Source organism: Rhea americana, unplaced genomic scaffold (assembly GCF_003343005.1).
Source record: "Rhea americana isolate MKP2758 unplaced genomic scaffold, rheAme1 scaffold_2, whole genome shotgun sequence".
Taxonomy (NCBI): domain Eukaryota; kingdom Metazoa; phylum Chordata; class Aves; order Rheiformes; family Rheidae; genus Rhea; species Rhea americana.
In genome coordinates this window covers 11,994,313-12,017,138 of record NW_028186149.1, presented here as the reverse complement: position 1 = coordinate 12,017,138, position 22,826 = coordinate 11,994,313, and the positions used below count along the sequence as shown (strand labels likewise).

The following is a 22,826-nucleotide window of genomic DNA, read 5'->3' as shown; positions in this document are numbered from 1 at the left end:
GCGCGGCTGAGCTGCCGGCTGGAGCTGGGCCGCCCGCCCGGCGCCGACCACGACGGCCGCGGCCACGTGCTGAGGGTAACCGCCGCCGCGGGGGCGAGCGCCGCGGGCAAAAATACGGTTTGAAAAGAGGTCCCCACCGTGGTTTTACTGAGGAAACGCGACTAGGCCCGAGGGAGGGGGCGGATGAGGATGCGAGCGTGAGCTGCCCGTGTTTGCTGGGCTGGAGCCGACGCCTCCCCGGAGAGGTCCCCTTCCGTCCCCTCACCCGGCCTTCGGGGTTGCTCGCAAAGGCACTGACTTCGAACATGAAGAAATAGCWGTAATGTTTGCGCCTGGTATAACGAGGGCAGATCTGGGAGGGCTGTTTCTKATGAAAAAAAATTGTAAGGAACATCTTAAAATACTGGCGTGGAACGGAAGGCCATAAAAAAAAGAGACTTAGAAGAAAACATGTGGGGAGAAAGCTGTAGAAGAACACTTAAAATTTATCCTAATAGTTTATTGAATCCCATGCATATATTACTCAAAGAGCAGCAGAAAATTCCTGTTATTGAATATAACACACTTCTGCAACTACAGGCTCTCTATAACTTAGTTATGGTTGCTATAGCTTTAGCAGTTACAGGCACAAGTGTTGAGTAGGATTTACTTTGAGGACTTAATGTGACAAAAGGGTAAGTAAGTCACACTTGCCAGCAGTAATTATAAATGCCTAGAAGAAAGTCGAGCACTTAAAACCACACCATTTCCCACTGACCAGGAATCTGTATTTTTATCTATGTGGGTGGGAGATGTATGTGTGTTTATGTGTACGTGCATGTGCATGTAGGCACACATTTCCCACTAGGTAGCAGCCAAGGGCTTGCAAGCAAGCTCGAAAGCTTCATAAGCTTGAATAGATCAAAACCACATCCAAATGAAAGGACATCAGCTGCCACTGGGCCATCTGCCTTCTAAGGACCTGTGGTCAGCTCAGCTTCCCCGTTAGAGATGCTTTTGTTTTGCTGGTCTGGGACACGGTGTGCAGTGAGCAGCAGCCGTAATAGTCACCGTGTGTTCAGGTAGGCMGCCTGAGTGATGGCTTGCCTGTGCTTTTTAGACTGAAATAAAAGCTCACTGAAAACCTGGGTAAAGCAAAGAATTTCTCTTCCATACAGATTGCTGACAGCCAATGTTTCACTCACTTGAATAGCCAGTAAGCTCTACCAGATCTGCAGAGCTTTTGAAGACAGATTGCATGTTCTTATTCTTCTAGCAGAAATCCTTTATGGAAATTGTATTTTCAAGACCTTTTCCTAGGACCAGCGCRAGGAGTTAAGAAGGAAAGCATTTCCTGCAGTGTTGGACAAGTGGCTTGTGCCTGGCTATGGACTGAAGTGTTTGGTTTCTTTGTTATTGCATTGTTTTAAATTGATGGAAAAAATGATGATTATGTTCTCTTAATTTTATTTGCAGATTCGATCACCAAAGCTGGAAGAATACAATGGCTTCTGGCCCAGGGACCCATTCACCCCAGCTTCAAAGCTCACAGAGACCATTGCTTCATGTTTCACCCAAGCCTTTAAGTTTGAATACAGTGAGGGAAGGGTTGGAAGTATTTATGCCCCTGAAGACTGTCCCATGATATGTATTAACATAGTGAGAGGAATTCTGAACATGATGCAGATAACCATCAAAAAGTCACAAAATGTGTATGAATTACAGGAGGTTTGTTTTTTTCCATTCCTTTATTGTTACTCTCATTTTACTGTTACATAGTAACATGCCTGCACATACACTTCCCAGGCAGTTTTCATTTATCTATTTGTGTCTGTAATGAAGGCCTGTTTCAAGTATTCGGCTTCATAAGTTCATTGCATTTATCAATACTCACAGGCTGGGATTGAAGGCATCTGCCAAACCAGATACGTTATCCAGGATGACAGCAAGAATAATCGTGCRACCATATCCAAAAGCAAGGATCTAACTGACTGCCGGGATAAAGCAGTGAAGAACATAGGAATGGCTTACATCCGCCCTTGTCCTACCTGCCCCTTGGTATGAACAGTGCAAGTATATGCTGCCAAACTCATTGTTGGCATAAGCAATTGTTTAATACACATCCATTGCACTGATGCTAATAAGGAATTTAGCTCATCTGTGATAAATTAACTACTGACTATTCCTATTCGTAAATGAGTTTCTCTGCACTTTTAGAAAGTCAGAAACATTAAAAGCACAATGATGTTCACTTACAAGATGAAGTATAATGACAGTGAGGCCTTGATGACATCTGCTGTGTCTGAACAAATGTATCAGATTGCTCCATTCAATGAACCTGATGGTGTTGCTGTCATGGAAGCAAGGTAGGAGTAGTTACAGTGTGTGCCTGTAAGTGCATCTATAATTATCAGAGCCAGGATGAGATGCTTAAAACATATTTACTCAGGATGAGTGAGTTAAACAAGTATCTTATTTCACTGCAACTGGAAGGCTTTTTTAAGTCCTAGGTTCTTTGGGGTTGGTTTCTTGGRTCAGGCAAGTGATCTCTGCCCTACCTGTGAACAAGACTTTTTTTTTGTAATTAGCAGAGATGAAGTTGCTGCACGATAGCAGCCAATTTTCCTGAAGCCAAGGCTCTCCAGGGAAAATTAGTAGTGTCTCATGGCAGGTTGGATCCAGCCATTTGCATTTTCAGTCCCTTTATTTTAAATCTGGCAATATATGCAACCTCTCAGTGACTTTTGCAAACTTTGATGAAAGCTCCCACCATGCCCATGCTATTTCCAAATAACCTGGATAATGAATGAACCTGAGAAGTGCCTGATCCATTTGCAGTCAATATAACTATCTTGTTGGGCACCACTCAATCTACTGCAACAATTTTATATATCCACTGCTTGCACAAGTCAATAAGGTGTTAGCTGTGCATTYCTTTCTTTCCCTTAAAGACAAGAATTGACTTTGGTTGACATTAAAAGCACTCCCATAAGTCCACCAGAAGCTGAAATGCACAACCATGGGAATCTCCATTACAATTTCTCAGGAGAACTATTCCAGATGCCATTCCATCTAATAAAGTTCAAAAATCCAGAATTGCAGGTACTAGATACTTATTTTTCATACTCTTTCATTATTTGTAAGGTTAACAGATTATCAGAAAACAATTTTAGACAGTCTTTTATACTTTCTGTTTTTTTCATAGTTACCAGAAATACTGCGACAATTAATTCAGTATAATGAAGAAGGATCCAGTAAAGAAGCTTCAGCCAAATTCTTACAGATGATCCAGCTTTTTCGCTTAGTGACCCTTGATCAAATTGAGTCATTGTGGGTGCAATTTGCAAGTGAACCTCCTTACAGGTAACTGCATTGCTTTCAGCCAGCATTTCTGATTGGAGAAATACTAGGTAATGGAGATAAGGAATCCTTCCCTTCTTGGCAGGCACTGGTTTCTGAGTGCAGTCTGTGCTGCTGGAGCTACTGACACGTTCAAATTCCTTAAGCAAAAAATTCATCATGAGAAGCTGAACATCTGGGAAGCAGCTGTGACTCTCCCTCTTGCCTTCCATTTTGTTACACCCAATGAGCAAACCCTAGAAATCGCATCAGTGAGTACACATTATTCGTCATTCTATATCCCAGGCATTCATTTTTAATGGTGAATTTGCAGGATTATAAGTGTAAGATGCAACACATTTCCTTCTAATACTGTAAAATGCAGCATATTCAGAAAAATCGAGACTGTGAGAATGTGTTTTAGAAAATGTTTCCAAATACCTGTATATACATTAAAATACATTAAAGTATTTTAATGACTTTGTTATTTAATGCTATTAAAACCCACAAATCCTAGGAAAATTGCCACTGATTTCTTTTTGCCAAAACATATATATATATATAAAAGAAGCATTTAATATCACATAACCAAAGGTAAAAGTACATACTTTATAATTGGAGCAACAATATTGTTATTATATCTGAAAGATTGGCATTTGATTTAACTTTTAAAAAATCTAAGAAATATCCAAAATAATTGTATCTATTTATTTCTAAAATGCAAGGGAAATGTTCACTAAATTCCAGCTCTAGTAAATAGGAACACTAAGGAATGCTACTTCTTACTTCTGCAGACTTTTCTGACATGTCCCCAAATCCAGAAAGCACCAATGCTTCGAATACTTGTTTACCTGGCATATGGCTGCATGGTAAATAGATACAGTGCTCAGGCTTCATTTTTGCGTAATGAGCTTCTTCAGGTAGGTGGCTCTCATTTCATATTTTATAAGGAGTGAAGACATTTTAAAAATGCCTCTAATTTAGTTCTCACAATGTTGGTAATTAGGTAACTAGTTGTTTATGTGCCTCACTCCTAGCTGTGATTGCCTGCAAAATCGCAAAGATAGAATGAAATGGCAACCTGATGTTTTCTAAAAATCTGGTCTTAACAGTTCAGCATTTCAAAGGTAGAAGCCCTTGGGGATGGTGGATTCTGTAAACAAACTGAAACTAAATTTATGTATAACATTTAGGATTAAAGCACGGTAATTATGCTTCTTCTTCTTTTATAGTAAGTAGCTTATACTAAAGATCTATTAAAAAGGCACTAAGTGTGAATATAAGCAAAGCTCTAGATGTATCATAGGTCAGGCCTTCTAAAGCTTCGTAACTGCATATCACCATCAGAAATGTTGCATCATTTTCCTTGGACTATGACACTCTAGTCCCTTAGACAGGCAGATCACAGCGCTGAGATGGCCTGCTGGCATTAGAATGTGATTAAAATCTTCCCCAAATGATAGAAACAAAGCCGGTTCACGAGAAAAGTAATTAATCTTCWCAGAACAGCAAAAACTTTTAGGTAAATCAGCTATTGACATAAGAAGTGAAAACTATGCAAGTATAATTCTGAGGCTGTGGCAGGCCTGGCAGGAATGCAGGCTGGCAGGGCTGACAGAGTGGTGCCAGGCCCACCAGTCCTTTAGAGACCCCTGCATCAGTCTGGTGCCGTTCTCAAACTTGCAAATACTACCTGGGTCTGACATCTAGCTAGGAACATCCCCAAAACTCAAGCTCAGGTACGATTTAAAATCAGCTACAACATTGTTTAAGGAAAAACAAATTAAAATAAGAACAGCTTCCCTCAAGTTTTTGCACCAGTAGTTGTTGTGTTTGTTATGGCAATGCACATTTTTATGTATCATCATAAAATTGTTACTTGAAGTGATTAACACATTATGCTCTGTTTTCAGCCACTCCATGATCTTGCTACTGATGCTGCCAGCAAAGGCCGTGCTGAAGATATGGCCTTGGCTCTGAAAGCTATAGGCAATGCAGGAGAGCCAGCCAGTATCAAACGCATCCTCAAGTTTTTGCCAACATTTTCACCTTCTGCAGCTGCATTACCAAATAGAATTCATGCTGATGCTGTGTTGGCCTTGAGAAAAATCGCCAGAAAAGACCCTGCAAAAGTAATTGAAATTATTATTTAAACAAATGTGTTCACAGATGTGATTTGAGTTAACTTAGTGATGCAGCAATAATAAAAACATCAGGTAATGTTAGCAACCTGGGGCAGGTTCTTCAGTTAGTGACTTTCCACTTGCCCATACTGCAAAATTCCTGACATCACCTCTGTCCTTGCTGATGTCTCTGGGAACAAGGTTGCTCTAATCACTGTCATGTTGAGCCCATTACTAGTGACTGTTTCTTCCAGTCCTGTTCACTGTGCACCCAACAATATCTTTGTTTTCAGTGACAATTTCTATACTCAAGTCTCTGCACAGTGTTTTGTTCTCCATTCAGTGCAGATCAGACATGCTGTTTAGGAAGAATTTCTTAACAAGGTATTCATAGGCTGTATCTTTCTCTAGGTAAGAGAAACCTTGCTCCAGATCTTTATGGACAATTCACTTGCTCCTACTGTCCGAATGGTGGCTTGTATTGTCCTCTTAGAAACTAAGCCTGCTCTTCCCACTGTAACTGCTATGGCCAGCTCGCTACTAAAGGAGACCAGCTTACAGGTAGCCAGTTTCACATATTCACACATGAAGGCTTTGGCAGTAGGCAGGATCCCACAGCTCTATAATTTGTAAGTAGAGGAAAAAGTGAACTTTTCAGTTGCAAATAGTGATTTTTCTTATATTTTTCTAAGAATTTGATTACAGTCAACAACAATCTTATGCCTTTAACTCTTTATTACTTAGATCTGCTGCATGTAACATTGCCATTAAGCTACTAAGCCCCAGACTTGACAGGCTGAGCTATCGTTACAGCAAGGTCATTCATGTTGGTGGTTATTCCTGTGAGTATTACATACGCCAGTGAACTCCTCTGGCTTATGTAGAAATGCCTCTATCATGTTCCACAATTTTCATCCAAAATCCTACCATGGATGGTAGGTTTAGYGCCTCCTTCTTTAATCACTATGGTTCTGTTGACTCTGCCTAGAACTATGTTCTCTTCTTGGGGTTACGAACATGAAGACCTGTGGGTCTGAATACTGGCAGAATCATTTGTCATYTAATACAGCATGTACATAGCATCTGACACGAACTATATATCTTGGAGACCCAATTGCAAATCTCTGCTGCATTTTATTCCTATTATAGCTGAATATAAGGCTGGTGCAATTTGGAGAGTTTATCTAATGAACAATCCTGGCACTATATTTCCATCTGATATAATCACGAAAGTAAGAGGATATTATGCAAATACTGCAACGGATATTGTTGAGGTAAATAATTCATTACAACAACCATCCCTGCTACAGATATAATATTACTCGTTAAGCCATTTGGACTATGATGTAGCATTTAACTCCATCCTTAGCTGTGAGGACTGATGTGGAAGGGAAAATATGGATCATGGTTATGATTTCACATGTTTTTGGGTATCTTGACACATAGATTCAGCTACAAACATGTTAGGTATACTACAAACCTTAGAGCTACAAACATGAAAATCTAGGAGAGCAAAGGAAAGCTTAGGCAGCTGAGCTTTCTTCTACCTTCCTAAAGTCCCATGACATTTTGGGCATTTTGCATAAGTACAGGCAATAAGCAGCTGAAATTACATTTTGGCTAGCAGTGCAGCCAGGGTAGCATGAAGCTCTATGTAAGAGCATGCAGCCATCTACTCAGCTTCTTGGGCAGTCTTTGTAGCCTGYGCTGAGCTTTGTGCTACCCTAAAATTATCCCTACTGACTAATTGAAAGCCACCTCAGCATGTCCTCACCATCTGCAGTCATAGCCTGCAGTTGTCTGCCAAATAGACGTACTCTTATAAGTGTAATGGCTTCATGAAGTATGCATTTAGAGCGGCCTCAGTGAGAGTATTACTACATACAAAAGTATTCCTGAACTCTCTTCTGCTGTGATGCCTAACTCTGTTTCCTACAGGTGGCTCTCCGATCACAAAGCCTAATCAATATTATTAGGAAACATAATATTCCATTTACTGAATATGATACATACAAGACAGTGAAAGAACTTGGTAAAATGGTATGTATATACTTATCCTTTTGATTTGTTTGAAATATGCAGTTTACACCAGTGCTGGTGTAGTATCACCTGCCTATCTAGCAGTTAGCAGTCCCTGTGATATTTCAGTGAGAAAGGAGAAAGTTGCCATGTTTAGTCGCAGGGAAGAGGTACTTGTATTGCACTTATAGCATCAGTGGATGACAGCTTTTCATTCAACGTGTCAGCACGCCACACAAGTATGCCCTCAGTGTACAGTACAAAGGATGATGATGATGGTAGCAAAAATTCATGTGTTATGCAGTAAGATTGCACTTCTCTTTTACAATGATTATTGGGTAAGAGTTTTGTTCATGAGCTTTTTCTTGGGGGTTGTCCACTACTTACTGCAGTAAAAAAAAAAAATATCCTCCTTTGGGGAAAGTTCCACTAAGGTCAGTTATGCAACATATGAAAGGCCATTTTAGTTCAGAGCTATGTGAATTCTATTGKTTTTCTGACTAAGGAACTGTAGTTAGCCTCCTTTTGATTTGATCCAGTCTCTGTTAATGCAACATTATGTTTTAAATAACATTATCTGCTTMTTCCCTTTCTCCCCCATCTCTCCTTAATACCACAGCTTTTGGGGTGGAAAGAATTGCCTCCTGAAGACCCTCTGGTATCTGCTTATGTGAAAGTACTTGGCCAGGAGATTGCCTTTGTTGACATTGGTAAAGATGTCATTCAACAGACTATGACGGTACTGACAACCACTATTGTCTTTTTTGTCTGAGGTGCTGGATAATTTCACCTCCTTCTCTTTCTCTCTCTCTCTCTCTTTTTAATCTACCTATTTACCCTATTTCTCTGTTTTCAGAGCCTAACTGGATCATCAACCTGGCAGCCAGTGGTGAAAAAAGTGATGGATGAGGCCCGACGAGGAATTTCCAGACAATGGATCCTCCCAGGGATGGTGGCCGAGCTGCGGCATGTTGTCCCCACAGCCGTGGGCCTGCCCTTGGAGTTCAGCCTGTGCAGTGTCGCCCTGGTCCAGACTGCGGCCGCCGGTGAGCTTCCAACACCTCACGGAGCACGTTCCTCATAAGTTTACCTTGGAATAAGTGTGGCCCAATCCCTCCACTGAAATTAAATCCCTCTGTAATCCTGACAAATACTCTTGTAATGTGGAAATACTAGTGTTCACTACTTCCAAAGGGTTTGAGAAGTAATTAGCGTGTTTTGTGTGGAAAATATTTGTGTAATTCTGTTTCAGAGTAACAAGCTTTATATAATTGTGCAGAGTATTTCAAAATGTAAAAGCACTACCCAGGTGTTAACTACTATGTTTATTGAAAAAAATTTCATCACTAGCATTAATTACTAGTCTGTTCGTATAATTCCTTTCTGTCTCTTGCAGTTGATATACAGATGTCACCACAATTATCTGGCAATTTTAGACCTTCCCAGTTGCTGGAAGCCAATATGGAGGTTCATGCTAATATCAAGCCAAAGTAATGATGACATATATTTTCACATATACATATATAAATGTGCATGCACATTCATTTATATTTGAAATAGATATGTGATAGCTTGTTGTTATAAAAGGGCTTTATTTGTCACAGATTTGGGAATAGTGAAGCTATGAGGAAGCAACACAGTCATGTGTTACCTTACCTTACAATCTGGTAAGCCTGACAGTGGGCACTGTACCCTGCTGCAGAGCTCTGCCATAGCTAGAAAGGCTCCCATCTGTACTGGTTAGTGACTACAGCTGTGAAGATGCATTTGCTTGCATACGAAAAAGTTTTACAAGTTCAATGTCATTTTCTCATCAGAAGGGGGGAATTTTAGAGGGAAAAGGAAGTTGTGTTCTGGATTAGCAAGAACAACTGCAATAATAATATTAATAGTTAATAATAACAGTAATCTAGACACAGGCTGAAGCTGTTAGAAGATTCTGGTATTAGATGGTCCTCAGGCACTATATCAGTGATAAAATGGTGAAAAGATCCATGTTAGCCTTGTTTATCAGATAAATCCTTCATTTTTTTCAGTGACACTTCAGCTTTTTCTCCTTACATGATACATCTCTTTATCCATCAATAATAGTTCTTATGATAAAACGAACAGTGTGAAAATGCAATTTTGCATTTCCAGGTTAAATATGTGCATGTTAATATGTAATTATTTCCACTCTTTCAGAGTATATTTTCATGTGATTGCAATGATGGGGATTAATACACAATAYTTTCAGAGTGGTCTTGAATTTCATGCAGAATTCAGTGCCAATACTACAGTGAAATTTGATGCCAGGATAAACATGAAAAAGAAAAGTATTAAGCTTGAAACCTCTCCCTGCCAGCAGGAAGTTGAGCTGGCAGCTGCAAGGTAAAGAAGGATTTGTTGCATTTTTCTTGTTATGTATAACTGATTGTTAGTTCCTTGTTATAAAATCATAAACACGCAACTCTGTTAGGCCCAGCTGTATATTGGCAGCCATATAATGATATTCTCTTTTGTGCATCAGCAAAGATTTTTTTATATATATAACTATACTGATAAGTTCTGTGTCACATGAGAAAGACATCAACTGACTGCATGTTGATGAGGTCAGTACTGCCTCGGTGGCTTAATGCTGAATAAAATATGGAAAAACACAGTATTGCCCATATCTCTTCAAAATTAAAGCCAGCAGGGGTGAGCAAAATCAGATGTTACTGGTGTGCCATTTAATACCATTTATTGTCTCAACAGGAGCGAAGTTTATGCTATTTCAAGAAACATAGAAGAAATAGATTCAGAAAAGAGATCCCATATTCTCCCTAGAGGAGAAGTACCGAGTATTCCTGAGCAGCAGTTTCAGTCATCAGAAATACCTTCAAGAGATGGAAATGAGAAGGTAATGATGCCTCTGACCACCACTATAGCAAGCAGGGAGAGAACAGACAACTTCTCAGAGGTTGAGCATCTACAACCCAGCAACTGCCTTGCAAAATCACAAACATTAAACTGTGAGATTCAGCAGGTGCCTGGCATATTCAAAACCAGATCTAATATAAGTCCCAGTGGGTACAAGTTCATTTTGTGCAAATAGTATTGCTTTGATAGCATGTCTTGCTGTTTCTTTGCAATCTAGGGGAGAGGGTGTGGAGGCCACATCCTTTGTACAATATCCCTATTCTCAGGGATTGCCAGAGCAATGTGCRAACGATGTGTTTCTGGCAGGTTGTACAATTTTATTCCCAAGTCCAGAGGGAATCCCTGCAGTGGACTGCGGCAGCCCCTTCTCTTATGTGCTCTTTTGCTGCTGAGGTCTGCTGCTAACATGGGAATAATATATTGAATTGGAACAAGAGGGCTAGTAGCCCAAAACGAGCAGAGCAATAGCTTCTCCACAGAGCTCTTTCAGGTTCTTAATAAGAAGTTTGTGAGAAATTGCCTGGAAAACACTGGGAAGGAGAACTGTCTTCTTTCACAGAGCACTTTGGAGGAAATCCCGCTGCTTCCAGTGCTTGKCTCTCTATTTTTAGGCAGTGCTTCCTTATGTGGGCAAAACTGTTGTCATTCTTGTAATTAACAGAAATAAAAGAAAGAATTTAGGAATTGCACCAAATTTTTTCTCTGAGCAAAATATTTTTATTTACTGTGTTTTTTGTTTAATGCAGCAAAGAAATATTCCTAGTGTGATATCAAGGGGATACCAGCAAGGTTCAGAAGAGGAACATCACCACAGTGTAGGAGGAAGATCTCATGCACGCACTTTCTGTAGCAAATTAGCTAGTTTGGGATGTTACGCTTGTCTCAGCCTAAAATCACGAGATTCTGCTTTCTTAAGAAATACATACCTGCACAAATTAATTGGAGAACATGAAGCCAAAATAGTTTTGAAACCAGGTAATGAAAACAAGCTTGTCTGTTAATTTCTGTGAATGCTGCTCAAGTACTGTAACTCTGGAAAACAAGTATCTTTACTCTAGTTCATACAGATGCTGATATTGACAAAATACAGCTGGAGATTCAGGCAGGATCCAGAGCAGCTTCCAAAATAATTGACGTGGTAAGCTCAGGGTCTGAGGAAGAGGATGCATCATCTCCATATGAGAACATACAAGCTAAACTAAAGAAGATTCTAGGCATTGAAAAAGTGTTCAAGGTAAGAGACTTCGAGACTGGAGGAGGGGAATATTTTCCAACAAATGAAGCCAAGCCCTTGAAGTCCAATGTAGAGAACTGGCAATGGACAGCAAGGACAAGCTTGTTAGAAACCTATCTGTGAAAGACCTGTTGGCCAGTCCCAGGCCTGGAGGGGACCCATGGGATGCATCCAGCAGAGGCTGGTCCTCTTTACTGAGGTGGCTTTTGGCCTGGAGGAGTTCCAGTGCAGCTTCTGCAGTGATTGGGGCAAGGAAGTTATGTTTCCTTGCACRGCTGTGCTGAGCAGCTTGTCTAGCACCCAGAGAAATTTTACAGAACAAGCTATTAGTCCATCACTCTTTGGACTGTTTTTGCAGGTCGCAAATAAAACACAGCACCATAAGAAACGTATTCATAGTAAAAACAAGACTGCAGTTACAGATCTCTGGGTAGAGCCCAGTGCAGCCCCTTTCTCCAGTTCATCCTCTTCTTCCACTGCTTCCTCTGCTGATGGCAAAGAGCCCAGAAATGAACAGGAGAAAAAAGCAGGAAGACAGACTGGAAGGAAACATGGCAGCAGGAGCAGCAGCAAGGGCAATGGTAGCAGCAACAGCAGCACCGCCGACTCTTCTAGCAGTAAAATCTGCAGCAGCAGCAGCAGCAGCAGCAGCAGCAGAGATGATCACTCTGGAGACAAGCACTGCAGCGGGAATAGTGCATATTCCAGCCAACAGGTAATTCACTCAGACTAGACTTCTGTTATTATATTTCTTGGAGTGAATGTTTTTGTATCAGAAATCAAGAAAGTGTGYTTTAATAATTAAAAGCACAGCAGTTCCAGAGAACTCAGTGGTGATGATATGGTTAGTATGCCCCTGCTGGTTGTGTAAAGACTCACAAAGAAGCATACGTGCGCGTAGGGTATGGACCAGAGAAGGAGGAAACAGACTGTTGAGGGTGGCTGTTTGCTACAGCATGGATGAGGTAACCTAGCAGAACTGTTTCCCATTTTTAACCATTCTAGTTCTCTGAAACATTTCAGTTCAGAAGTACCACATTTTTTCAGAAAGATTTCAGAAAGAAAATTTCCGAAAGCATGTCTTAAGATGTGATCTTGTTTCGCCCTTTTCCATACTTGACACTGAACTTTTTACTGCAATTGTCAAAAGTTAGTTTTGTGTCTTCTCTTGATATTCTTCTTATGTACTGTTTATTTTCACAGGCAAATCTAGCTGTTTACCAGTTTCGGTTCAAGCCAACTGATGAAGAGGTACACTTTCTGTTTATATTGTGAGAAGGATCTACAACTGCTTTCACTAGCTTTACTGCAATTAAAACTTAAGATCACTGAGAATAAAATGTGAAAAATTATTTCTGCAACAACTTCCAATGGTAAACAACATGCTCCAGGGTGATTTTTTTCTGTTGATGCAGGATCCAGAAAGGAAAGTCCTGAACAGCAGCACCAGCTCCTCTTCTTCTTCAGCTAGTGATGAAGGCATCTCTAKGGCCATATCTCAGGTGAGCACCTTAATCTACAAGAAGTAAAAATATTTACTTTGGATTTCCAGTTAATATAAACTTAAAATAACAGAATAGAAATATGGTGATTTAGCATATTATTTATAATATATATGAAGAAAWCTAAAAGCCTCTATGTAGAATTATTTCCTGCATTTATAAAGAAAGATGAGAACCTTCMATAACCACTGATTATTTTTTAGAATATGCTTAATGTGCACGCTGGAACATTAAGTAAACAATTCACTGTAAAAATGAGAACACACTTASAGAATACTAAAAGTTTTACTTTAATCAGGTATCCCCTCTGTACCACACCAGTAGCTCCCTGCTTTAAGTTTAAGCAGCTTGACGAAAAAAATCTCTGTTCTACCTTCTCCCCTCCCATTTCCATGTATCTTGAATTCATCTCCCTCATCCACCCTTTTACCACACTTACTGCTTCCCTGAGCTCCTCACAGTCCCGAGCCTCGACRTTCTTGCCATGTACACCTTCTTCCCCACCAGAGCCTCACTCTTTTCCCATTTCTGCCCAAGCCCTCACCGGCTCCATGTTGCCTAAATTACTTCTTTTGGTCTCCTGTCACTTGGACCTGAAAGTGCAGCTTCTAGCACTAGTTAGGACCTGTGTGGGAAACACTGCCGCACATGGTAGCAAATCTCCAGCAGTCACTGGGCCGGGAACATGCCCACTCCATCGACCTCCAGGTTGGCCACAGGCACAGCTGGCAGCAAYGGCTGTCACCTGGCACAAGTCTCCAACTTCGAACAGCTTCACATACCACTAATGTGCAAGTACCACAGTCTGGGCTGCACTGAACAGATCCCTCTATCAACACAAATTATTACGGTTTTAAACAGTTGGCTAAGCATATTTTATTCAAGAAGACTATTACCTAAACTACAAGTCAGTATGACAGTAATTTTAGAAGGAGTTTTGGCTGAGAAGAGAATGCAGGGGCAATCTTGCTTCTTCATACAGTAGGTTCCTATTCCATACTCCCTTTTGTTACACTGAAATTACTCTACCCTAAGATTCATGACATTACTGTTTTACTTGCATAGGTCTTGACAGCTCTCCTTTGAAAGACTGAGGCAAAACTACATTGGAATTGAATAGATCAAACAATGATATACAATGGTGTCTTAAAAGACTTTTTAAATGAAACTTTTCCTTTATGAATAGTTTTTATTTAAGATTTTAATATATCCATTTTAATGCTTTGATAACTTATGTGGTCTCTATTCCCTCTTTACTGATGTAAGCCTAAATTTTTGGGAGACATTAAACCACCAATACTGGCTGTAGTTCTTCATGCTATCCAAAAAAATGGGCACCAGACAGGATTCCAGCTTGTGCTATACACTGATATACAGCCCATGAGATCTAGGATACAGATGTTTGTTTCAAGCATCACAGGACCAAGCAGATGGAAACTCTGTGCTGATGCTTCAGTAATAAATCCCCATAAAGCGCTGGTAAGATTAAAATTTGATCAGCTCAAATGAAATAAAAATAATGATCTTACTAGTTTTATACAAAAAATATATATATTTACCTCTACTAGGGGTCTCTAAAATGGGGCCAAGATTGCCAGGAATATAAGATTGCTTCTAAGATTGCAGCAGGGCAATTTGCTTCTCATCCAGCTGTGCAGATGAAGCTAGAGTGGCCAAAAGTACCTTCAAGAATCCGAAGAGCTGCAAGATGGTGAGATTTTATTTTAGTTTTTGAAAAATCCACATATGACAATGCTCCACATAATTACAGATTTAATTCTACAATTTCTGAGCAGAAAAAAATCCTTAATATGATTTTGTAAGATCAGATTACATGTCTGTCTTTCTGCGTATTCATTCTCTCAAAACTTAGTGCATTTTTTTTTGCAGTAAAACCACTTGAAACAAAAGAGGATAAAGAGGATAATGGGCTTCATATAATCTATTGTAGCTTTTAATTTAAAGTGCYTGAATTAAGAACCTGGTCTCCTGATGCTTCCTAATCAATGGAGCTTCAGAGGGCCACTCAGAGCAGAAACCTAACTCTGTTTTTTTGAGKGAGCCAGTCTCGACTGTAGAGGGCGCCTTAAGAGAGTGATTTCTTGACCTAGGCACCTTACAGCCAGTTTCTGAAGAATATGATATAAATACTTCCCWTAAGGCTAATTGCACACTAAATAGCAAATGTTATGTGACACTGTGTGTAAGAAAACTATTCATTTATTTTATTCATACAGGCATTTCCTCCCAATAATATCATTGTTATAGATCCATATCCAAGCYCAATCTTTTTTTWAACAGTGCTGCCAAATATAGACACATATAAGAACTTCAGTTACATAAGCATACATGCAACATAAACTTGTAAGTTAAAAAGACAAAGGTGATTTAGTTAACAAATTTCTACTGAAGAGGATAATTTTTATATTAGAGGTTACCTTGATGAGCTGTTATCTGCTCTTACTATAGTGGATGAAACCATTCAGTTGAATATCCTGGAGCAAAACAACAGAACTCATCCTTGTTCTGCTTTGAGACTAAGCCTTTTTAAAGGTATATTTTCTGTATTTGTCTGTTTGAGTCCCAAGCTTGTAAGGGAACATGATGATACAAATCCCTCTGTCTACTCATTGACAATCTTAGTAAGCATAGGATCCTCAYTAAAAGATATTACCTAATCTAATTTTTAGCTATTTGAATGTATTTGGTGCCTATTTTTCAACACTGAATGTCTTTAAAACATTTAAAACAGGTTGGCTATTCTTTCCTCCTCATAGCATGCTGCCATCCAGTCTCTTCAAGACTRTGCTACCCATTAACGCTGTTCTTGTCTGCCTATCCCTCTTCGCATATACAACAYCAAACCCTGCTATATGACATCTAACACAGAATGTACATTGCTTTAAGTGTTTCTAGTCTGAGTAAATATTAAGCAAAGTTTTCAAAGATAGATAAGTGAAATCACTCACATCCTTTTCTAGGTTCTACACATTTGTTCCAGGAGCTGCATATATGCTTGGGTACTCCCAAAGGCAACAGCGCAGTCCCTCTCGACAGGCAACCATGGTTATGGCTTTGACATCTCCAAGAACCTGTGATGTGATTCTCAAGCTGCCTGATGTAACTATTTCCACAATCTTTTATCTCTGAGAATTTAGTACTTATGAAATCAAAGGTTAATAGCTTTGGTTAAACACAGTTTTCTTTAAAATTTATTAAGCTATAAAGCAACTCCCCCATTACAATGGTATTACATTCATATAGTTGGTTCTGTTATGAAAGTATCTTGTAACACTTCTCTTTCTCATGTAGCAAGCAAACACATCAAATTAGAAAGTCATTATAACACAATCGTAATTGATAATAGATTAACAATAATTGATTAAAATACCACTCCTCCCCTAATTTTCAGGAAAATGCTAGATTTTGCTGTGTCTTGGAAAACAATAGAACAAAGCTCTAGAGAGTCACAATGGCCTCTCAAAGTACAGGTAAGGAGAGGCTGTGCATCTCAGGTAAGCAGACTGTTTAGACTGTGAAGAAGTTTGATATGCAACTTCTCGGAAGACTGTGCAGGTGAATATCAAAGTTCATTTACACAATTATTCTATAGATTTCAAACTGTAGASCTAGTTTGAGCTGTAGAAAGAGGACCTGACTTATATTTAGCTCTGACCTAGATCTTGATTCTAATTTAGATTTCGGTCAGTACATAACACAGTTCTCTGAATATTATGGGAAAATGTTGTTTCATCACCATACTACATTTTACATCTACAGTAATGTTTGTTTTGTGATTGATTTACAGCTCACAATTTATGACAGAGCCATAAGGCTTCCCCTACCATTCCCTTCAAGTCCAAGTACACCAACTTCAACACTACCATCCTCTGACTGGAACTTCTTTTCCAAAGCAKCATTTTCAATCATTGAAAGTCTTAAAGGTCAGCCATTAACTGTATGCACAAGCATTTACTTTGCAGACATTGTAAATATGATTCTGACCTTTTGACAAAATTTGAAATTATTTCACGCTTACTTAAAAAAACAGTTGGACTTGACAGAAATAACCATGTTYGTAATGAAAATCTGTGAGGTTACAAAGATGTAAAGAAAAGGAAAATTATATTAAAGATGAAATATTCAAATTGGGATTTCACTGATACTTGTTGATGACTTTAGTGAGCAAGAGGTGCATTGTCCCCAAATGTGTCTGAGCTTCACTGTGGAAATTGTTCCCGGGGAGAACATGCCATAAAATTTATGACAAGGACATTCAAGTGGTTTCAGGGGTGCTCYACTTGATTAGTGCTGTTACATAGAAGCCAAAACAACTGCAAAAAATTACCCCTTAATTTCACCTCCTGTACTTTATTTTGAAGGGATTAGCATTTCATTAATGCTCTATTAAGAGCTAATCATGTTACTCAGGTTGAATTTTAAATGAAAAGGCTTTGCATAATTCTGGAATAAGARATCACAATTTGCTTGAAATCAGTGGGCTCATATCATACCTATATTTGGTAGATACCAAAACTAGCCTGYGTTAATTGAAATTGCTGGAAAGTAATCAGAGCTGGTAAGATTTTCAGCAAAAGAGTACTGCAGTGAAAAYGGGAGAATTTTACTATAGTGCAGGTTTTTTTCCTCACTATCTTCTATTTTTAATCCTAGTATCACTCAGTATAGCTAAGCCATTTCTCTGACAAATATGCTGCCAAATAGCAGTTCTTTTTAGTGAATTTCTTCTGATGTTAGCAATATATTAATTAAGAAATTCTGTTTACTGCAACAGTTACTACGGTCAAAAGGCCATATATAGAGAGCTGCACCAGCACAACTGAGAGCAGAATTTATATACACAATGACTGAACTGTGAATGGGTTGCTTTGTTGTTTGTGGACTGGCAAAGTTTTAYGTTTTTATTGCTGCAAATCCAGAATAATTTCATCTGAAGAAATTATTTGACTTTCATGTGGGAATAAGTAAGGCCAGAACATGGTCAAAAATCTGAAGTTAAATAATTGCTTTATATAAAGTATAAAAGGCTTACTTCTAATTGATTTTTTTTTTCAGCTCGTTGTTCAGTTTCACAAAATATGATCACAACCTTCAATGGAGTTGAATTTAACTATTCAATGCCTGCAAATTGCTACCATGTCTTGGCTCAGGATTGTAGTCCAGAACTGAAATTCCTGGTTATGATGAAGAGACCTGAAGAGTCTGCTGACATTATAGCAATAAATGTCAGACTTGCCAGTCAGTAAGTAATTGCAAACTTTATGATAAATAGATGTCAAGCTGATGATGCTAAAAATGTGAAGACCAGATTGTCAGAGCAGATTGGTACTAGTATAAGACTCATGCAGAAATCATTGATGTTAATGCAAAGCGCCCTAGTAATGTCACTGGAGTTTAGGACTTTGCTTTGTCTTTGAAAAGTCCTTTATTTTTGAAATACATCTGAGGTTCATGGGAATCTGAAGTCTTTACCACCTGAAATTCTTGATTACTTTCTTAGCATTTAACCGTCTCATTTTAGTTCTTAGTAATTAGTTARACACACAAAGCCAAAAGAGACTGTTACAACAATTCAGTCTGACCTCCTATACTAAACTAATAATTAGACTAATTAGTATATACAGAGTYATCTCAGCACACTAGGTGAGAAGTGGACATAGCTAAAAAGGGAATTACTTCTCCCRTATTAGAGACAACTCTCTTAGGTTATCCCTTAGTTGTTGCATAATGTTCTAAATCTATTTGAAATTAATTTAAGACACACATTGTTTCATCTTGGAATAATCACCTCCGCAATCATAGGCTCTACTATAAATGTATAGTCTGCTGCTCTGAAGTGGTATGAGATTATGCATACCAGAATTATTGTTGGAAGTATTCTTCAAAGAGAATAAATAGGCTTTGATCTGCATGTTTTCATTACAAGTAATTATTTATTTTTTTGAAACATTGTGTGCCTAACTGTGCCATAATGTTAGAGAACTGAAAGAAACKAGTATTCCCTGGACCTGTTCTGTGGCTAAACAGAAGGATGCTCTTTTCAGAAACAGTACCTTTTGTGATAAAGAGATTCCTTGCCATTGTATCATTTGTGATCATTTCATACAACTGTACTGTTTTTTATGTGCTTGTGCTTCGTGTYTCTTTACAAGAGCAATACTGCTCTCAAGAAGATGCACAGAATATTCAAGCTGTAAGAGATCGTAACTGCAAGAGATCATAAGTGCAGTAGGGAATCCAGTCTTTGAAATATAAAGCATTTTCAACTTATACAAATGAAAGAGTAGTTATATTTTTTATGTGTCAAGGATCCAGCWAGCCTGGTACCTCCCCTCCTGAACTGTGGCCACAAGCAGAAGCTCTGAGTTGGGTAGAACTAGGAAAGTGTGTTTTGTGAGCACTCCTCTTGACACTTTTTCCTGGGCTCCCTCTATTTTCATCCTGAAGGGTAACAAGTATTCATGCCAGAATGATCTGAACGTGTTGCAGTATTGGTTCTACCAGGATTAGAAATTGTGAGTTGAGTAGCACAAAGGAGAAGCATTTGTTTATACTCATTTCTTTTAATTAAAGTGAGGTTGACATGTATGTTTCCAATGGACTCATCCAGTTGAAGATAAATGGTGTTCAAGCTCCAACAGATGTTCCATACACATCTAATTCTGGTAGGAAAACTATTTGATTTTTCATTTAATCTTTTCTGCYTTCTCAAAGAAGGAAAGAATGTGATCCTGCACCACTCTCTCCAGATAAAGTTCACCCTAATATGAGAAAATTAGCTGTTTTTATCATAACTTAATGCTGGCTTTTATAGAGGGTGACAGGAAAGATAAGCAAAGAAAGAGAATGTCAATTTTTTGTACTTCTGCACAAACTAAAGCAGTGCTCCAGTATCTTGGGCTAAGACTCCCASAGGACAGGCAACTAAGAGCTACTCCAGTCGCAGCTGACCTCGTCACTGAGCCTCTCTTTATTCCAGGGTAGAATGGGGAATACACCTTCTCATTTCCCCCATCTCTTTCAAGATATATCAGAGCCTACATTAATTCCTTATAAAGTTAAYAGGAAGTTCAGATCAGACTCCAAATAATAACTTCCTTTTCAAAGAAATCTCATTCTTGTTGCAGATGCAAGCATGCTGATCAGCAGTGAAAAAAAAGGCCTGTCACTAAAAGCTCCTGACTATGGCATAGATAACTTATACTATGATGGACATATACTTGAGGTATTCTTTTGTTTTTCTCAGTGCTTTTATTTTCATAATACACACATTTAAATGCATATTTCCTTTATTTTCACAAAGATTCAGGCTGCTTTCTGGATGGCTGGAAAAACATGTGGTATTTGTGGAAAATATGATGGTGAGAAGGAAAGGGAATATCAAATGCCTAGTGGATATTTAGCTAAAGATGCAGTGAGTTTTGCTCAGTCTTGGATTGTGCCAGAAGACCCTTGTACTGGAGGTATTAACATTCAAACATATATTAATATCATTGCCTTTGACTATTAATTAATCACATGAAGAGCCATAAGGTTTATATAGTCCATTTATATCAATTTTAAYATGATTAGCTATTTTTCACTATCTTTGTGCTTAGTGTCTATGGGCTAAAAAGTCTCWTTTTTTCCTGAAGTTGGTAGTTCACTGCAAGGTCTGGTTTTGTTGCATTCTTGCATCAATTTATTTTGCATTATGTAACTACGTCAAGTATGTGTGTTCCAGATGATAAAACTGTAACTGTACAATTCCCTAAGCCATACCAGGCAGGTAAAAGCTGCTACATTATTATGAAAAGCAGGTAGTTCAAYTGATGACAAAAGACATCATATCTAATTCTTTACAGTTTCATCCCTTATTTCCATTCTGTTATTTTCAGACTTTTACCTTCCTGGCAGAAAAAAAAAAATATTCTAGACTTAGCTATCAAAATATAAGGAAACTCAGACAGGGAATAGCTATTATTTTGATTACCTCAAGCTGAAGATGAACTTAATCCAAAACCTTCAGCCCTAGAATGACTGTTCGTACGACTTAGCTGCTGTACAGAAACGACAACATGAACATAACTGACAGTGGTAGGGCGTACTGCACTTTGTGAGGAACCCAACCTTGTGGGCACACAGTGGCTTTTGTTGAATATACTCTTAGATCAAGATCCTTTGAGGAGATAGGTCTAAAAAAACTTGATCGTGGAGGCTTGAAGATGAAGCTGCTCAGCCCTGGCAGTGTGATGCTGGACGTACTGCAGAAATTGAAATATGGATGACTAAGAGCCACTACTGACAAAAATGAAATTCTGTCAGAGTTTATGTGAAGTTTCATATCAGTKGATCAGGGGTTTTCACAAGTATCTTTTCAAATTTGGACACCTATGTCTTACCTAATTCCTACTTTACGTCCTTGTGATTTTGCCCTGATTCTCTCACAGCCCAAGTCATTGATGGAAACTCTTACTTCAATGAGATCGGATTTCACATATCTTTTTTCACTTGATATATGCACTGTTCTTAGTTGTTGCTAATTTACAAACTGATTAAAGAAAATATTTAAATTCTATAGATACTTTAAAAGAATCCATGTTTTATAGCTTGCAAGCTGCAGCGCAAACCTGTAAGAATTGAGAAGCCCGTTGCATTTGAAAAAAAGGCCTCAAAATGCTACTCTGTTGAGCCAGTTTTACACTGTGTAGAAGGCTGTTCAGCAACCAAAACTGTTCCTGTGTCTGTTGGTTTCCACTGTGTAGCAGCTGGTAAGTCTGTAAAATGTGTATTTGCGCACTGTATGACTAGAATAGCTGAGTATGATTCTTACTCCCATACAGCTCCGTATTCCTCATCCTCTMGCTGGTGCCACAGAGAATTACAGTCCAACTCAGGGCTCATGTGACGGTCCTATTTAAGTTACTCAGCCTGTTGGGAATTTTTAGCAGGGGAAAAAAATGCCCTAATTCATGGCAGTATGCCACATCTCAGCCTTCCCTGTTCAAAAAAAAAAAGGGGGGGGGGGGGGGGAGAAATATTTTAAAATTTTTGCACACTATAAAATGTCTCATTACCAACCATCATAACCAATATTAGCAGTCTAACCTGAATTTAATTTCATAGAAATGAGAAAATTTCAGCAGCTGCACACGCTAAAACGCTAAGTATGATCTTTGTACTCTTCCTTTCGGATAATCTATCGTTTTCAGTGGGAAAGCATTTTATACAGCTTTGAGTAACACCACGGCACACAGATGCTGATGTGAAAAACTAAGACCACGAGGATGCTCATATTAACACGAGTCCCTCGGTGCCTAAAACYCGCCCCCCACGACTTCTTTTTTTCTTCTTATTTACAGACTCCACCCTCAGCGTGGAAGCACAGACTAGGTTAGACCAGAAATCTGAGGACTTGGTGAGCGCAGCTCCCGCTCACACCGCGTGCTCCTGTGAGCGCCGGCCCTGCCCCGCGTGATGCTCCGCGGCACTGGGCCCGGTTACCAGCGTCGCTTCCAGCACCGGCGCGTCCCCTCCGGGAAACCGTGGGCGCGGGCGYTAGTTGTTGCGGACCGCACGGGTAATGCCCAGTCCGCCCCGAGACTGCTTTTCTCTGCAGCTACTCTGAGATCTCCAGAATAATTCCGCCTGCCCCGAGCCCGACCCTCAATAAAGCACTGCTCTCCACGCCCGCTCAGCCAGACCCGTCTTTGCGGCCGCGCCTCGGCC

General features: G+C 39.3%; 1 protein-coding gene across 1 annotated transcript in view; it reads left to right on the top strand.

Annotated features, from left to right (window-relative positions):
* The window catches only part of LOC146596739 (vitellogenin-2-like), a 23,090-nt gene extending 515 nt beyond the window's left edge, over nucleotides 1-22,575 (top strand). Inside the window, exons 4-35 of the mRNA XM_085303680.1 lie at nucleotides 1,456-1,707; nucleotides 1,876-2,037; nucleotides 2,197-2,345; nucleotides 2,931-3,081; nucleotides 3,185-3,342; nucleotides 3,425-3,590; nucleotides 4,113-4,238; nucleotides 5,232-5,450; nucleotides 5,853-6,070; nucleotides 6,186-6,283; nucleotides 6,591-6,715; nucleotides 7,380-7,481; nucleotides 8,080-8,199; nucleotides 8,317-8,506; nucleotides 8,857-8,950; nucleotides 9,645-9,830; nucleotides 10,197-10,341; nucleotides 11,108-11,336; nucleotides 11,420-11,595; nucleotides 11,954-12,310; nucleotides 12,799-12,846; nucleotides 13,011-13,097; nucleotides 14,364-14,576; nucleotides 14,666-14,808; nucleotides 16,079-16,217; nucleotides 16,906-17,041; nucleotides 18,174-18,360; nucleotides 19,692-19,783; nucleotides 20,246-20,343; nucleotides 20,422-20,581; nucleotides 21,707-21,868; nucleotides 22,460-22,575. Coding sequence (XP_085159806.1) covers nucleotides 1,456-1,707; nucleotides 1,876-2,037; nucleotides 2,197-2,345; nucleotides 2,931-3,081; nucleotides 3,185-3,342; nucleotides 3,425-3,590; nucleotides 4,113-4,238; nucleotides 5,232-5,450; nucleotides 5,853-6,070; nucleotides 6,186-6,283; nucleotides 6,591-6,715; nucleotides 7,380-7,481; nucleotides 8,080-8,199; nucleotides 8,317-8,506; nucleotides 8,857-8,950; nucleotides 9,645-9,830; nucleotides 10,197-10,341; nucleotides 11,108-11,336; nucleotides 11,420-11,595; nucleotides 11,954-12,310; nucleotides 12,799-12,846; nucleotides 13,011-13,097; nucleotides 14,364-14,576; nucleotides 14,666-14,808; nucleotides 16,079-16,217; nucleotides 16,906-17,041; nucleotides 18,174-18,360; nucleotides 19,692-19,783; nucleotides 20,246-20,343; nucleotides 20,422-20,581; nucleotides 21,707-21,868; nucleotides 22,460-22,575 — 5,004 coding nt within the window. The remainder of the gene's footprint in view (nucleotides 1-1,455; nucleotides 1,708-1,875; nucleotides 2,038-2,196; nucleotides 2,346-2,930; nucleotides 3,082-3,184; nucleotides 3,343-3,424; nucleotides 3,591-4,112; nucleotides 4,239-5,231; nucleotides 5,451-5,852; nucleotides 6,071-6,185; nucleotides 6,284-6,590; nucleotides 6,716-7,379; nucleotides 7,482-8,079; nucleotides 8,200-8,316; nucleotides 8,507-8,856; nucleotides 8,951-9,644; nucleotides 9,831-10,196; nucleotides 10,342-11,107; nucleotides 11,337-11,419; nucleotides 11,596-11,953; nucleotides 12,311-12,798; nucleotides 12,847-13,010; nucleotides 13,098-14,363; nucleotides 14,577-14,665; nucleotides 14,809-16,078; nucleotides 16,218-16,905; nucleotides 17,042-18,173; nucleotides 18,361-19,691; nucleotides 19,784-20,245; nucleotides 20,344-20,421; nucleotides 20,582-21,706; nucleotides 21,869-22,459) is intronic.
* Nucleotides 22,576-22,826: the final 251 nt, after the last annotated feature.